At 38.3% G+C, this 17,215-nt stretch overlaps 1 protein-coding gene across 1 annotated transcript in view; it reads right to left on the reverse strand.

Moving 5' to 3' along the window:
* Reps1 (RALBP1 associated Eps domain containing 1) overlaps positions 1-17,215 on the reverse strand; it is a 91,572-nt gene that overhangs the window by 25,340 nt on the left and 49,017 nt on the right. The window contains exons 9-11 of the mRNA XM_004628583.2: positions 8,031-8,152; positions 4,246-4,326; positions 1,487-1,499 (exon numbers count right to left, since the gene is read on the reverse strand). Of these exons, the coding sequence (XP_004628640.1) occupies positions 1,487-1,499; positions 4,246-4,326; positions 8,031-8,152 (216 nt within the window). The remainder of the gene's footprint in view (positions 1-1,486; positions 1,500-4,245; positions 4,327-8,030; positions 8,153-17,215) is intronic.

The raw sequence follows: 17,215 nt of genomic DNA on the forward strand, positions 1-17,215 counted from the left end.
ATTAACAACTAATTTTTTAATAGTTTGTACTTATGGTACCTTTAAAATATATACATAGGGCCAGCAAGAGAGCTTAGTGGACTAACACACTTGCTTAGGCAAGCGCAGGGACCAATTTGATCCTACCACATGCCATGCCAGCCCTGCCCTTGGGTGTACTGAGCTGCCCCAGAGTTGGGGTATGAAGGCACACATGTGTAATCCCAGTGCTGAGGAGACTGAAACCAGGAGGATCACTACGAGTCTGAGCTGCGTGGTGAGGTTCTGTGCCAAATACATTAAAAATAATAATAAAATAAATAAAAAACATAATCTCCAGTTCCAAACTCTTAAAGATATCTTCACATAGTATCTTCTCAAAGTTTTACAGCTGTGCCTTTTATTTAGTGGGAGTTTGTAAAAGATATGATGCGAGAAAAGCAGGTAATTGTTTTATATACTCCTCCCAAACATTCCTCAATGGAATGTAGAGTCTTGGGCAACGTTTTCAACACAGCCATCAGATTAAATTTAATTTGCATCATTCCAATTAATGATAAATTTAGATTATGCAACTGATATATGTATGTGTGTGTGGGGGGGTGTTCAAAGGCTGGTCCTGAACTCTGGGTGACCCTCTTGCCTCGGACTCCTGAGTGCTGGGATTAGGGGTATATGCCACCACTCCCAGCTCTGAATACTGCCTTATACTAAGCTAATCAATCTGTATTTCCTACATATCTTACAACCTGTTTTTCCTATCTGTCTCAATCCAACCCTGACTACATTTCATTCCTCTGTCAGGGACTCTCTGACTTTGCTCCTTGCAGTCAAATCTTCACACTGTGTTTATTCAGAATGCCTATTCTTTGGCTCCTTCCACCTTTCTGTACTGAGGACTAACCCCAGAGCCTTGACACTGAGCTATATTCCCAAAACTCTTAAGGCAAGGTCTCACTAAGACCCTAAATTGCCCAGATTGGGCTTGATTTTGCAGTCCTTCTGCCTCAGCCTCCAAAACGCTGGATTTACAGGCCTGTGCCCTATGCCCAGCTCTGTTTATCTTATCTTGGTAATCTGTGCTAGCTCCTGCTAAGAGATAAAGTTCAGCTCCTTTGTCTAGCATTCTAAGATCTTCTCAATCTGCTTTCAGCTACATGCTTCGGCCCCCAACACTTCTCTGTGTCAGCGCTATACAATCACCACACTGATCAGATCCCAATCATGGTATTTTTCTCTGGAATGCTCTTGTTTACTTTTCCCAATCTCTATTTTCCTTCATGACTTGACATACAAATACAAGTTTTTCAGAAAATACTTCCACGTTCATTTGCTGAGTTGAGTTACTTAGTCTACTCCCTCTGTTTGATTTTGTACACTGATAATTATAACTAGCCACGTTTTAATCAATTTCAGTGACTGAAATGCTGCTCTTTCATATGGTGAACTCCTTAATTCTACAGCTCTCAAGACCAGGCCAAGTAATGGCAAAGGCCAGGGCACCTACACTTCTCATCAGTCTAGAATCAGCAGAGTATTCGGTTCATATGCACCCCAGAAGCAGCAGCTTCTACCAGATTTGGCTTAAAATTTATAGGCAACTCAACATGCCCAGTGTGCTGGAGTAAGACCACCAGAATTTAAATTTCAGCATAACTCTGATAGCATATTAACAAAGCCTTCCTGTGAGATGTAAGGCCACTGTGCTGTGTCACGGAGGTCTCTGAGGGCTAAGATCAGTTTGAAGCTTTTTGTATTTTTTACTTTACTAAGCAAACAATTTTTATTTTCAAACTATAATGTGTTTCCTATATGATTTCCTTATGAGTAGGCATTATTTAATTTATAACCCCTATTTAGATACGTCTTGCAAATAATCATCCAGGATTGTGACCTCAGACTACAGTCTGTATGCAGATACTACTTCAGGTAAGAAAGCAGGGCATTCTCACAACTGAAAATTTAAAGCGAGAGGACAGGATGGAAAACAAAGTTCAGATTTAAATTTGAAACCATAAAAGAAAAAAGATATATTCAAATAGCAGGTCGTAATTGTTTAAGATTGTTAATTGTACAGGTCAAATTTAGAAGTCCAAATTCAGGCTTACAATATCAATTAACCTTTATTTTCCTAGAGCCTGCTACATTAGAGCACACAAAGTCAAGTCTTGGGTCATATAATTTTAAACAGAACTGGAAGTCACAAATTGGGATATTACATAAGAACTAAGAAGACTATCGCTACTAGTAAGCTAAGTATTTTTCAATACTTGCCAGTTATGAGTCAATTTATTATGCCTCTGAGTTCTAGACTCCTTTTTGCTCCCAGTCCCATACTGGTGATTAAACTCAGGGGCTCAGGCATGTTAGGCAAATGTTTTAGCAGTAAGCCACACCCTGGATCTCTTTAAATTTTATTCTGAGATAAGGTCTTGCTAACTTGTGATCCTCCTGCCTCAGCCTAAGGAGCTAGAATTATAGGTATGTGATGCCATGTCTAGCTACGTTTTTATATATGATATTCTTGCCTTAATCTGACAGAGTCCTATTGCTATGAATGGTTGATTTTACTGTTTTTCAAGCGAGAATAAAATTGTTTTTTTTTAATTGCTAACTCAAACCTTCCTTCTCATAAAACACCATAAGTAAATAAAATTGACTGTAAAACAAAGTTTAAAGAAACCTGACTGAATCTGTCACTTCCCAAGAGGTTTTAATTATGGCTTCTAATAAGCAGCAAAAATTTCAAGGATTGGATTTTTATTTTTCCTGCAGTTTTCAGAGATTAAAATAAAATAAATGCCTTAAACTTAGAAAAGATAAGCACAAAAGACCTACATATTAATTGGCCTCTGAACACTTAATGGACTATAAAATAAACATTTAAAAGCTGGCCATATGTGGTTTGAATTCAATGACTAACAGAATCATCTACTTGGAGTAAGTTGCTCAAAACTATAAAACATTAAAACATGTTAGTTTAATCTACTGAAGATCTTTTAAATGCCACTTCTTCAGAATCCACATTAAATGACAAGACCATTTTTATATTTAATTAGGAAAAGTAAATTGAAAAAGTAATTTACATTTAATAAATTAGAAATACCTAAAAAGAATTTACTGTGTCATTTTCTCCACATCTTCTTACTTGTGGTGCTCTAAAAAGATTCTACTGTGTACAATCTTTTTCCCTTTCTAGTTTAATGATTTCTACTGTGTATAATCTTTTTCCATTTCTAGTTTCATGATTTTGGAAAGTGCTATGAGAATGTACTCCTCTTTACAAGTAAAGACGAGAGTGTGAAAGGAAGGAGACAGTGAGCTAGAGTGGCACAGAGAGACAGAGAGAGAGAGACAGAGAGAGACAGAGAGAGAGAGACAGAGAGAGAGACAGAGACAGAGAGACAGACAGAGAGACAGAGAGAGAGAGAGAGAGAGAGAGAGAGAGAGAGAGAGAGAAAGAATGGTTTCATGAAACTTAATGTTTCCAAATTACTTTAAGGATCTGCAGATCATAAATGAAATTAAGCCTAAGGATATAGATTTTTAAATCAAGATATGAACTTTGTAGCACTTTCAAAGCAATACAGTAAATCACAGGAAGACGAGAGGATCCTTTGCACAAGAGGAATCTTAGATCAATAGCTCTGTACTGCTCTGCGAAACCTTTTTGGGTTCATTAGGGAGACAGGGTACGTAGCCTAGTCTGGCCTGAAACTTGCAGGATTCTCCTGTCTTGGCCTCCCAAGTGTCAGGGTTACAAGCATGCACCACCATGCCTAGCTTGTTTTGCTAAACTTGATCCTAATAAAATTCAACACATCAATTAAATAAAAGTAGATACCACTTAAAGTGTTTCTTCAGGATATTGCATAAAAATTTATATACACAGTACGTATCATATGACGAGTAAGCACACAAACTAATATTCATGTGTCACTACACTGAGATAAGCAGTATATGTTTAATAAAACATACACTTAATTAACAAATGACAACATGATTAGCCAAATTGCCACAAAATGCTTCTGTACACACATATACCAGATTTTAAAAAGCATAGTTTTCTATCACCAAGTTAACTAGAAAATATAAGGAATGGGAAAAAAAATGTTTTTTCCACCATTAAGCACACAACAATCAAAAAGCCCGCTAACATTTCCCTCTATGCACTACACGAATCATGCATATCAGCTAAACCATAATGAATGGAAATTTGGGTTAATAAAATTAATTTCAAACAAGCAAGCTAAGTGATTGACTTACAGGATCAGCTGGTGCAATGTTAGAATCAAATTGGGTCAGAGTTTGTGAGCTTGAAGAGCGTTCACTAAATGTCTCCCACTGCTGGACAGACAGAGGAGAGACAAGTCAGCATGATGAGAAGGATGGAGTAAAAGATCCCTGGAGAAGATTAGGCAAAGTATTTCAGAGGTTGCACTGCAAGCTGTGTTTCATAGGACTAACAAAATTCTGTGACTTCTATTTTCCCATCAACATTTTTACACTTAACAATGCTGGGACATACTTTAGCATAAGAGGAGCAAGTTCACTAAAATCTATTAATCACATTTCAATCTCTATGAAGAGATTCAAAGCCTTACAGAACCAAAACTCAAAACACAATATGGGAATTCAAAACACAGGCATGTAAGTGATACAAATGGCCACCACGCAAAAATGTGAATGGGCTTGTCTTGACAGGAGTAACTTTAAATCCTTGTAAAATTCAGATGTTAATGCTCTGATGTGAAGTGAATGAAGCAAAGCTTTGATCAAAATAAAGCAGGCCGGTGAGACTTGCCAGTGCGACCCCTGAAAGATGAGTCTGTTATGTACGTGCACCTACTTCATACATATGCAGACACTTAATAAAATGTAATTGAGATAAAATGCAAGGAATTCTGGAATTAATATGTTGGAGCTTATGCCACTGGTAGCAAGTCAACCCCTGTACTCAGCAATACAAACAGGGCCATGCCAGACCACAAGACACAACTGCCAATCAGGCAACCCCGCCCCATGCTAGGAAAACCAGGATGCGGCCATGACGAGGGCAAACCAAGCATTCAAGGGTGTGTTATATGTAGAGGATGTACATGAAATACTATGTTTCTAAAAGAGGTACATAGAGAAATATCATGCCTCTTAAAATATGTGGAATGGTAAGTCAATATTAATTACAGTTAATTCCATTTGTGTTGGAGATCTTAGTAATAAAACACTACAGAATTTTTACAGCACAATTATATAACAATCAGTTGTCTTCCAAGGAGGGTAACACACCTACACACACACAGTTTATACACACAAATGTTTACACATAGACACAACTACTCTATTTATTAAAAACCTTTTTATAATCTAATTTGGGAAGGATACCATTTTATGCTTCAAAGTTCAACTTACTATTTAAAACTGTGATGTTCAATTTGAGAAGAGACACAGAAATCAGATATCAGCAAATGGGCACACTGCTGAAAATTAGCCAAACATGGCTAATACAATCACTGAATAACTTCTCCTAACATTCATTTTAATATGAAAATAAGCCATACTGGGGGCCGGGGAGATGGCTCAGTGGAATAAGCGCTTCCCTGGCAAGCGCAAGGGCATGAGTTCAATCCCTGGTTCCACAAAAAACAAAAGGCCATACAGAGAAGTACCGATGAATTCAAAGAGTTTCATGTATAAAAGCCCACAAGAATTAATTTAATTAATTCATATTAAGGGATATAATTTCAGAGAGTATATATATCTGTATCTATTTCTATATCTATCTATCTATCTATCTATCTATATATATATATTTTTTTTTTTTTTTTGAGACAGTCTCACTATGCAGTTTGGGTTGGACTTGTGTTCACTTTTGTAGCCCCCAGACTCATCTTGAACTCACAGAGATCGATCCTCCTGGTTCATCCTCCCAAGTGCTGGGACTACAGGTATATACCACCACACCCGGTTCTGGCCCCATTATGGACGCCTGAATCTGGGATTGCGCCTGCACAGCATGTGGGGCCAAGGATGAACTCGGGTCCTTGTGCTTGCCAGGTAGGTGCCTATGCCTCTGAACTATCTCTCTGGCCCCTCAGAGAACTGATTTTAAAGCATTTGTTAACATAACACTTTCTTTTTCAGAAATTATTGTTTCTAGGCTTCAGGAGAAATTTTTTAAAAACCCTAATTATCTGTGTAACTTGTTGGGGTGGCATGGAATTTAACTTTGGCTTGAAAGACAATGGAAGCTATCTGGATGGCAGACACTTTCACCCTCATACCTTAGAGCACACACATGACAGCCACACTCCTGGAGGTCTATTTGAGCGGTGTGAACTTGAACTACATAACCTTGCAGTGCTTCAGTGCAACCATGTGCAACGTGACGCTCAGCAGTATCAACCCCATAGGAATATTTGGAGGTCTTAAAAAAAAGCTGATACAAGCAAAGAGCTTTTTGAATATAAATGGCACATTAACAGTGCCCAATACATGCAAGGAATTACTATTAGTATTAGTCCTACAGTGCTCATCTATGTTCACAGGTGCTACATACTCAATGAAAGAATACTGGTGCTTTGTGGTGAATTAAAATCTAACCTATGTTTTGTATCACTTTCTATGTATGTATGTGGTACTACAGATGGAACCTAGAGTCTTTGTACTGAGCTATATCCTCAGCCCTTTTTAAAAATTTTTATTCTGAGACAAGATCTCCCTTAGTGGCTAGGCTTGAATTTATGATCCTTAGACCTCAACTAGAATTACAGACATGTACTACCATACACAACTAGTACATATTTTAATAGTGATCATTAAAATGAATATTAGCATTTTATCTTTCATGTATAGCTTAAAAATTATAAAATTTATGACCCTTTAGCAAATATAAATATTACAAAATGAAACTTGATAGGAATATTTAAGTAGAAAAAATGTAACTATTATGATCAGAACTAAGAAGGGACTTCACCTTTAGTGCTTAATGATCATATGTGATTTCACTCAAGAGTAAATACAGATTTTGGAATTAAGAAAGAGTTGTTCTTATTTACAATATGGTAACAATGTAATAACTTTTTTTAAAAAAAGTCTGGTATTACTTTTCAACAAATGACAGAAATGAAATGCCGCAAAAACCAGCAGCTGTCTGAGCACTGAGCTTCCTGTCCATAAATCCTTCCTAGCACTCTTCAAGGCCTAATCCCTCCTTCTACAGAACACACAGTAGTTAGTGCACATCAGATGTCACAATGCCTCAGATCTCTTAGGGTTAGGTCTTATAAAGCAGCACAAGTAGTGTCAAGCTGTCAGCTGTTTCCCAAGTGCCTCAAACTAAACAGGACATTCTTTAATCTGGCTAAAAGGTAACCTGCTCACAAAAAACCTGCTGCAACAGGCTAGAGCGTTAGTTTCCAAACTGAGTTCCCCCAAGCACCAAAGTTTAGTGGGGCCTTAGAGGGTGTGGGACCTCAGGTCCTCTTCTCTTATTCTAATCAGAGTGGTTATTTTATTTTATTTTTTATAATAAAGGAATTTAAAGTAACTGGGGAGCAGCTGCATCTGTCTCAAGTTCTCTTTTCTATGCCAGTCTTAGTCATACTTAAAATGGTGAAACGATTCCATTTATGGTGACTAGAACTAATTGTAGGTAGTCTGGGTTGCAGAAGATACCTTCTCAGGACATCTCTCGTACACAGCTTCCGATGGGAAGAGCCCAGGTGTATTACAATATACTCTGCTCATGGGACTGATACAGTAGTGCAACTCTGTGGACATGGCAGCTTCCTAGACACTAAAGACCTATTTTAAAATCTTAACCTCCCTACATGACATCTTGGCCAAATTAGTCTTTGGTTTTAGCTTCAAGTGTCTACCCACCTATTCACTAGGTTTTAGTGGGGATAAATGGTGGATACCAAATATAACATTTATCATAGTCATACTGTTATCCTTTCTCAACTATGTGTGCATGTTGATACTACCCTGCTTGGAACTTCTTACCTTAAAAAAGTTAATTTTCAATGAAAGGAAAAGGAAGCTTTGCTAACCTCGCTGCTCTGAGTGAGTTCAGGCCAAGTCTGGTTTAGTGATGGCATTGATGGAGACTTGCTTGGAGGAGCTTCAGCCGGAGAGCCCGAATAACCTACCTCACCTGGCTGATCCCCAACATCTGCAATTGAAAACCAGAGACATTCTTTATTAACATATTCAGACTGGAATAGTTATATGAAAAAGTAAATGCAGTATTCATAAGCAGTAATTCAGAATCTGTATTTTTTTCATGTTTCCAAACTAAGAATATGGGTAATACTTTGAAAATTTTTTTTTAATTTAAATAAGCTTAGAGACACTATTATTTGCTATTAGACCTTCCAAATAACACCCCAGAGTAAACATTTGTTTAAATCACTTTTTCCCCACTGCTTCTACTAGTTTATTCACATTTTCTCTATAAATCTTGTTACTAGGGCTGGGGAGACAGCTCAGTAGACTAAGTGCCTGCTTAGGCAAGCACAAAGACCAGGTTCGATCCCCAGTACTGCACGCCATGCTGGCCCGGGAAACCCGGGCACACTCTGCTCTGAGTGAGTTCCAGGCAGGGTGGCGCATGCATATAAACCCAGCACTGGGGAGACTAAGACAGGAGGATCACTATGAGTGTTAGCTATGTAGTGAGACACTATACCAAATAAATATAAATCTTGTTACCAAAAAGTTATATAGCAAAAGGAGTGCCCAGCCACGAGCAAGAAGCAAATGCAATGGAACCCATATGACATGTAAGTTTTTGAATGTGTGCTGGAGACGAAACCAGTGTCTTGTGCATACAAAGTATAAATTCTACCACTGAGCTATATATTATAGCCATGAACTTCAACTTCTATCATTACACTCAGTGGCATTTACAGAGTAAATGAGATATGCACAAATCCATGTCACTATTTCAAAATGGATTTTAAATTACGTCAAGGTATCACATTCTATTTTTAATTATATTTAAGATAAAAACTTAAAGAACTTACACTTAAGACTTAAAGAACTTCAATGATAGCTAAATTTTCCTTCTTACTTTTCTAAATTTTACGGGGCTTTGAATAGAATTCCAAACAACATGGGGTATACAATCTGCTTAGAACCTGAATAAAAAATATGATTCAAGGGCTGGGTATATGGCGCAGTGCCACAAGCACCTGCCTGAGTTCAAATATCTGTCACTATTTGACCATGGGCAAGTTGAATAAAATAGCACCTGAATTTCTCCATCAAAAAGATTACCTGCCACTAAATGTTAGAATTATACTCCAGATTTCTTAAAAAAAAAAATAGCTATAATATAACCTCGCAGTGTGTGCTGGAGATCAATGGTAATAGCAATGCATAGCTGTCACTCTTTTTTATGAGTCATAAATCTTTCAAGTTTTAGAATCTGACAAAGGATCTAACAGTTGCACTCATGTATTTACTGACTAAGTTTTTTTTGTATCCTTTTAAAAGTTCATTTTCTTGGAAGTACAATTAACTTTTTTCCTTTTTTAAAGATGGCCTTGCTGTGTAATTTAGGCCGGCTTGAACTCACTCCATGGCCTAGGCTGGACTCAAACTCATGGAAGTCCTCCTGTCTCAGTCTCCTGAGTGCTGGGATTACAAATGTGGGTCACCACTCTGGCTGAAGAACAATTAACTGTTGAAAGTTGGAAAAGTTATCAAAAATTTTCTTCTATCTTGATAAATAACTTTCTCAAAATAGTTCCTTTTGTTTCTCTCACTATATAGCTTTACAACTATACCACACTGAAAGTTTTATTAGAGTCTGGCACATGTAAAATTTACCTCTGTATTTACCTATTTTCCTACTTCATGAATGAGAATAATATCCTTCATAAATTTAAAATGGAGCCATGAATTTGTGACAAGATAGACACAATTATTTGAGATTTACAAATTACCTATTTGGTATAGTTTCATGACATGTATACGATTGCTATTAAAATGTAATTCTATATATTCCATGATTGTAAATATCATATACAATAAACATTTCTCTGTATTACGTTGAAACAGCAGTTTTTTCCTGTTAGCAAATATAGCTGTAGGCTTCAAGATGTTACTCACGCTGTAATTACACACTTTCATACAGTTTGGAGTTGTACTGGATATTTTTGCACTAGATTAAAATGAATACATACTTAAATGTCATTTGCAAGACATTTTTTGTATTCGTCCAAAGCAGTCTATGTAACTGTCTTATTCTCTGGCAAAAGGAAAACTAAAAACACTGCAGGATCTAGGCAAATGACAGAAGGGGACCTGCGGCTATCTCATCATGGAAAGCAGTGGGAAGAGGGATGAGAAACACTAATGGCTCTGGATAAAATGTGAGTAGTAGTCTGCTTTAGGTGACAGCAGCACATGCATGCTCCAATGGATGAAAATGGACAAGAGGACTGATGCTTCTGAGGGGAGAAAGGGGCTGAGTAGGAGTAAGTGAAGTGGGCATTAAGGTCCAATGCCGATTAAGTTTTGCAGCTAGGATCCTTTGCATTTGCAGTACACAAGTTCATGAGTTGAGGCCAGCGATTTCTACCATGATGCCAAAGAAATATCCAGAGGGTCAGAACAAATGACTTCTACACTGACACGCTGGATGTAATGCAGTACACATTTATTATCCTCTGAATTTAGCGGAGGAAGGTACTGCTCACAAGATTCACTTCCTGGTGATCCCACACGAGCAGCAGTAAGAATCACATAATGGTAACAAGCACTGTGTATACAGCAGCAGCCCCAAATACAAGTCAGTACTGGGGCTTAAAAGGGTTTCTGCTGCAACCCGCATCCTTATATGCCATAACATGAGTTCTGGGGCCGGGCGTGGTGATGCATGCCTATAATCTCAGCACTCAGGAGGCTGAGGTAGGAGGATCTCCCAAGTTCAAGACCAGCCAGGGCTACAAAGTGAGCTCAAGGCCAGCCTGAACTGCATAGCAAGACTGTCTGAAAAAGAAGACAAAAAAAAAAAAAAAAAAAAAAGAATTTTGGGGGGGGCCCCCCAATATTGAACTCAGTACTGCAGCTGAAGAAAGTGCCTTCCAATTTTCAACTGATGAATGGGCTGTGGCTACCACTGCTCCTCTTGACAGAAGGCTACATAGTATTCTCACGGTGTTCCTGAATATAATAAAAATATTTTCTGTGCGAGTTGTGATAAAACAGAAAATAGAAGCATAGAACATGCAATCACTTCAGCTTTCTCCAAAACTATGTTAGATAAACCTTCAAGTAGTCTGCTGTGCCTAACTGCGTGACTGCAGAACTCTGTCTCCATTCAGGTACTACATAATTTTGGGCAGCAGGAGGCAGTTTTTCACTGCTACTGTACATTCAGCTTTCAGGCTTAAAACTAAGTGTCTATGGACTATTATAGGCAAGGGAACAGCTTCTACCCCAATTTTGTTGGAATTTAAACATCCTCATGTTTAAATTCATTTGTGTGTTCTTAGTTCAGTGAAACAGTGTACAGTATACACGGTCCTTTGCTTTTTGAATGCGCTTTCCATGAAATCCTCAATCAGGCACCTGTAATGCTGCTTACTGGATGCTAAGTGGTAAGTTAGTCCTCCATGTCTGCCAGGCTGTCTGTGGCTTGTTACTGCCCTGGTGCACAGCTGAACAGCCTCCAGGTAAAGCTTCTGATCTTGTCCCAGGAGCTGGTGGACTGGCAAGAGCATGATCCAGAAACAGCACCTCATGTTCCAAGCCCTTCCTCAAGCTTGCCTGCTCCACATCCAGGCTCCCTGGATGGGGCCAGAACGGAAGGGAGAGTGGGGGAGGGGAAGCACAAGGCTGGGCCTGAGCCACAGCCCACGCAGTCGGGGAAGGCGCTCTTACGAGGAGCTCACACTGGTGTGTGGCTCGAAGACACTGAGCAAATGGGAGCCAGTGCGGGGAGGAGGCATGTTCTCTGCCGGGAGGGGACACAGGGCAGCCAGTACATTTCTACTGCAAGATCAGGAACTACTTCTACCTTTCTTAACCCTACACACTGGCAATAAAAATCTTTGGATAGTCTAGAACCACTAGAAGTGGGAAGGTGTCAGATGTTTTTATATGAAGACCTTTGAATGCAAAGATCTTAGAGAACAGAAAATTATAAATAGTAGCACGAAATTCCTCGTTGGACGGTTTAGAGATTTTGCGGGGATAAACATTATGGACCTTTGCCCCCCTGAGAATGAAAGGAGAGAAAATTAATAAAAAAGGCTAAAAATCTGAATTTACCGAAAATGAATCTACCTATAAGATTATTACGGTGTGTCTATCCTCCTGAGGCTGACACAAAGAATGCTAAGTATCCTAATAATTGTTCTTCATAATGATTCTGTTATTTTTCTATAATAGCAGTCCTCAAGATGGACCATGGACTCTTTCCTGGGGTCTAAAAAAGACTTTAGAGACTCTTTAGGGGTTAAAATTACTCTTATGTAATACTGATGGTTTTTTCCTGTGTTGACACTAGTACTGGTAGTTCAAATGCAATGCTGGGCAAAAGTAGCTAGCTCAGACCGGGGAGACAGCTCTGTGGCACAGTGCCTGCCTGGCAAGCACAAGGTCCTAATTTTGATTCCTGGTACCAAAAAAAAAAAAAATTAAAATATTTTATTTATTTATTTATTTGGTACAGGGTCTTGCTACACAGTTCACACTCGTAGTGATCCACCTGTCTCAGCCTCCCCAGCACTGGGATTCCAGGCATGCGCCACTACGGCCAGCCGGGTGAACCCAGGGCCCGGGGACAGCATGGCACGAGGTACCAGGGATTGAACTTGGGTCCTTGTACTTGCCAGGCAGTGCTTAGACCACCAAGTTACCTACCTAGCCCTGTAATCAATATTTTATAAAAATATCTTAATATCTAAAAGATTTACATAGCTCAATTAAGTGATATTCTATAACTAGCATATTAAGATGAAAAATTATGCATGGATAAAGAATTCAAAGTACAAGACAGAACTCTTGAGTTTTAATGTATCAATAGTCACTGATATGGTTTCAACTTCCACACTGCAATTAAACTTCAAGAAATCACCATCTGTGTTGTTTTTGAGTAACTACAACATGTGAATATACTTTTAAGAATTTATAACTTTTTTTTTTCTTTTAAACAAAAGCCCAGTCAGTCAATATTTTAGGCTTTGTGTGCTGACTACTTGGCTACTCTTGCAACTACTCAACTTTATCACTGGAAAAGCATCCACAGACAATTTTCTAAAATTTTATTTATTTATTTTTTTGTCATAATGTTTTGGTTTTTTTTAGGAACTGGGGACTGAACTCAGACCCTTGCGCTTGCCAGGGAAGTGCTTATCCTACTGAGCCATCTCCCCGGCCCTCCACAGACAGTTCGTAAATGAGCACAGCTATCTCCCAAAAAAGTTTTATTTAAGGGAATTTAATTGGAATTTCATAGAGTTTTCACATATAAGTAACTAATATCCTTCTTTTGATTATTTCCAATGATTAAGAAAATAATACTCTGTGGAATATATAAAATCAGGCAGTAAACCAGATTTGGCTTTCAAGGCTCTGTTTTCAGAGCCCTGATTTACTTGAAACAAAATATTACACCCAAAAGAATGCAGAAACAAAGCTGACCACCAACTGCTTTCTATTAACCTGAATAATAAAGAGATTTTCAGAAATACAAGACAATGCCAACTTTTTCATAACTTTTATTTTGGAGAATTTAGTTACTGTCCTAAAAATATCTATGCTAACATATAAAGGGTTTACTGCTATTATTTTTTAAGTAGTATTTTTAAAATGCAGGGGATAAAGAGGAAGAAAAAATGTTTTTAATTTCTAATATAGTAATGACTGATAACTCTAACTCACATAAGCAAAGGCTCTTGGGACCTGCAATTTTTAAGAATGTGAAGATGTGTTAGGATTAATAAATTAGCAAAATTACTGGACTAGAAGATCTAAAAATTATTGCTGGGATAAATTAGCAAAGTCATACAATATCCTTCCAACTTCATAGATAGAACAAATGGCAGTAGAAAAAGAGCAAATTTTCTGTTCTAGAAACCAACAGTCAAGAGTCTGAGAAGTGTTAGATCTGGAAATAAACTGCACCTCCTTCAACTCTGCTTCCTATAAATACTCCAACAAAGAGCTTCCTGCCTGCCCACAACATCAGGCTCAAGCGTGTCTCCCTTTGGAGCAGGGCATGCACTGTTCTTTCTGATATAGCCCACATCCTGCTGACACTCTGTCCACCCTGCCTCCACCTGGAGGATTCACCTGAATGATCACTGTGAGTCAGACTGTACTTGGTTATGAATGTTTACAAACACCAACAGTGTTTTTCATCCTTTGTTTTTTCAATGTTTGTGGAGTCAGTACCACCTATTGAACATCATTTACTCATTACTTCAGTTTTGTTCTAGGTTTGTAACTTATCCATCCTACTTTTCTGTTATTCTTTTGGATTAAACTCAACATATTAATGATCTGAAAAGTGACTGCCAGCTACTATTAATCTTATAAAAATATACATACTCCTTAAGTCTTAAGGTTAAAACAGTGTTTCAGCAAACAAATCTAGAAAGTTCCTCAGAAAGGAAGGGTCAAGACTCCAATGTCATTTTATATTTACACCAGGAGAAAACTATATGATTTATTTAGAATTTAATTATCACTCTTATAAGAAAATATATAAAATAAAATGGCTTTGAATGAATATTACAGATTCATGAAAAAGTACCAATGGTAACCTTTTCATACACATTTAAAAGTGATAAGGAGGCCGGGCTCCTGCTCTAACAGCCACTGCAGTACACAGAGATCCACAGAGACAGCGCCAGGGCAAGTGAGAGCCCGATGGGCACTGGGCGACTCTGTACCTCGCTGAGGAAAACAAATAAATATGGGCAAAGGAGATCCTAAGAAGCCGAGAGGCAAGATGTCACCCGATGCATTCTTTGTGCAAACCTGCCGAGAGAAGCACAAGAAGAAGCACCCAGGTGCTTACGTTAACTTCTCAGAGTTTTTTAAGAAGTGCTCAGAGAGGTGGAAGACTGTGTCTGCTAAAGAAAAAGGAAAATTTGAAGACATGGCAAAAGCAGACAGGGCTCGTTATGAAAGGGGAATGAAAGCTTATACTCCTCCTAAAGGAGAAACAAAAAAGAAGTTCAAGGATCTCAATGCGCCCAAGAGGCCTCCTTCGGCCTTCTTGTTCTGAGTATTGCCCCAAAATTAAAGGAGAACATACTCGCCTCTCCATTGGTGATGTCGCAAAGAAACTTGGAGAAATGTGGAATGATACTGCCGCAGATGACAAGCAGCCGTATGAGAAGAAGGCTGCTAAGCTGAGGGAAAAGTATGAAAAGGACATCGCTGGCTCGCGGGCTAAAGGAAAACCTGATGCAGTGAAAAGGGGAGTCGTCAAGGCTGAAAAAGCAAGAAAAAGAAGAAGAGGAGGACAAAGAGGAGGAAGAGGATGAGGAAGATGAAGAAGAGGATGATGATGAATAAGCTGGCTCTAGCGGTTTTATTTCTTGTCTATAAACCCCCTGGTACAGAACTCCTTTTGAAGAAAAAAAAATTGAAATGTAAGGCTGATTTGCTTTTAAACTGTACAGTGTCTTTAACTACAGTATAGTTAACACACTACCAAAATGTGTCTTTAGCTAGCCCTGTCCTGGTGGTATTTTCAGTAGCCACTAACCTTGCCTGGTATAGTATAGGGGTTGTAAAGTGGCATGGAAATTTAAAGCAGGTTCTTGTTGGTGCACAGCACAAATTAGTTATATATGGGGATGGTAGTTTTTCATCTTCCGTTGTCTCTGATACAGCTTATATGAAATATTTGTTGTTCTGTTAACTGAATACCAGTCTATAATTGCAAAAAAAAAAAAAAAAAAAAGTTGCAACTGTTTTGTTGACATTCTGAATGCCTCTAAGTAAATACATTTTTTTATTAAAAAATAAAAGTGATAAGGAATGCATACACAAAAAAACTGAAGACTTATTTATTAGGTGCAGGGTCTCACTACACAGCTCAGACTAATAGTTTTACTCTTGTCTCAGCCACACTAGCATTGGGATTACAGGCCTGCACCACCATGCCCAGTTTCGGTGGCCAGCAGAGTGGCAGGGTTCTAGAGCTGACAGGGCATGTAGTACAGGGGATTGAACCCGGGTCCTTGTGCTTGCCAGGCAGGCACTTAGACCACTGAGCTATATCCCCAGTTCCTTGAAGACTAATTTAAAATAAGCTTTATTTTGTCTTGAGTGATATTATACATATCAAAAGCTAAATTCTATTTCAAAAAAAGATGTATCTTCTATACAACACTACACAAAAACTATTCAGCAAAAAGGTCTAATATACAGTGGTACTTTGCTTTACAAACTTTAATTCTTTCCATGATTCTGGTCACAAACCAAGTTGGATGAGAACTGAATCAAATTCAGTGGTTAGGTTCAATATTGGCCTTATAGGAGAATTTGATTTGGTTCTCGTCCAGTTTGGTTTATGGTCAGAATTGTGGAGAGAACTGATTTTTGTGGACCAAGTTACAACTGTATATAGGTGTAGCAGGTTTAATTTAAAAACAAAGTCTTATTTTAAAAATATACACACAAAAAAGTATCCCAGTAATGTTTGAAAAGAAATTCTATTTTGGAGCTACTCCTTTTTATGGTGCTGATGGCAGCATCTACTGTTTGACTCAGCTGTTATACTTCAAAGACTACACTTATGGATACAGCAGAGGCTCCTATTATACAAGGACATCTACAAGTGGGAAAAGCCCATTTCAATTACACCACTTAAAATAAGGACTACAATTTCATTAAGAGAAAAAAAAATTCAGTTAGGACTTTATCTTAAAAACACACAAAATTGTGGAAATGAGTATAAAGAATGAGATGTTCATTGTGTGAGTGTGATTGGGTGATCAAATTCCAAAACACTAAAAGAGCCAGTGAACATTTATTTACATAGTACTTATAACATTCCGGGCTCTCAGGATACAGTACTGAGTAAGACAAAGCCTACAAACACACACAAAAAAACTGCCCAGCATGGTGGCACACATCTGTAATCCCAGTATTTGGGAGGCCGAGGCAGGGCAATTGTTGTAGTTCAAGGCCAGCCTAGGTTACATAGTGAGGTCAAGGCCAGCCTGAACTGCATTGTGAAACCCTGTCTCAAAAAACACAAAAA

The sequence above is a fragment of the Octodon degus genome, unplaced genomic scaffold (assembly GCF_000260255.1).
Source record: "Octodon degus isolate 3935 unplaced genomic scaffold, OctDeg1.0 scaffold00024, whole genome shotgun sequence".
Classification (NCBI taxonomy): Eukaryota; Metazoa; Chordata; class Mammalia; order Rodentia; family Octodontidae; genus Octodon; species Octodon degus.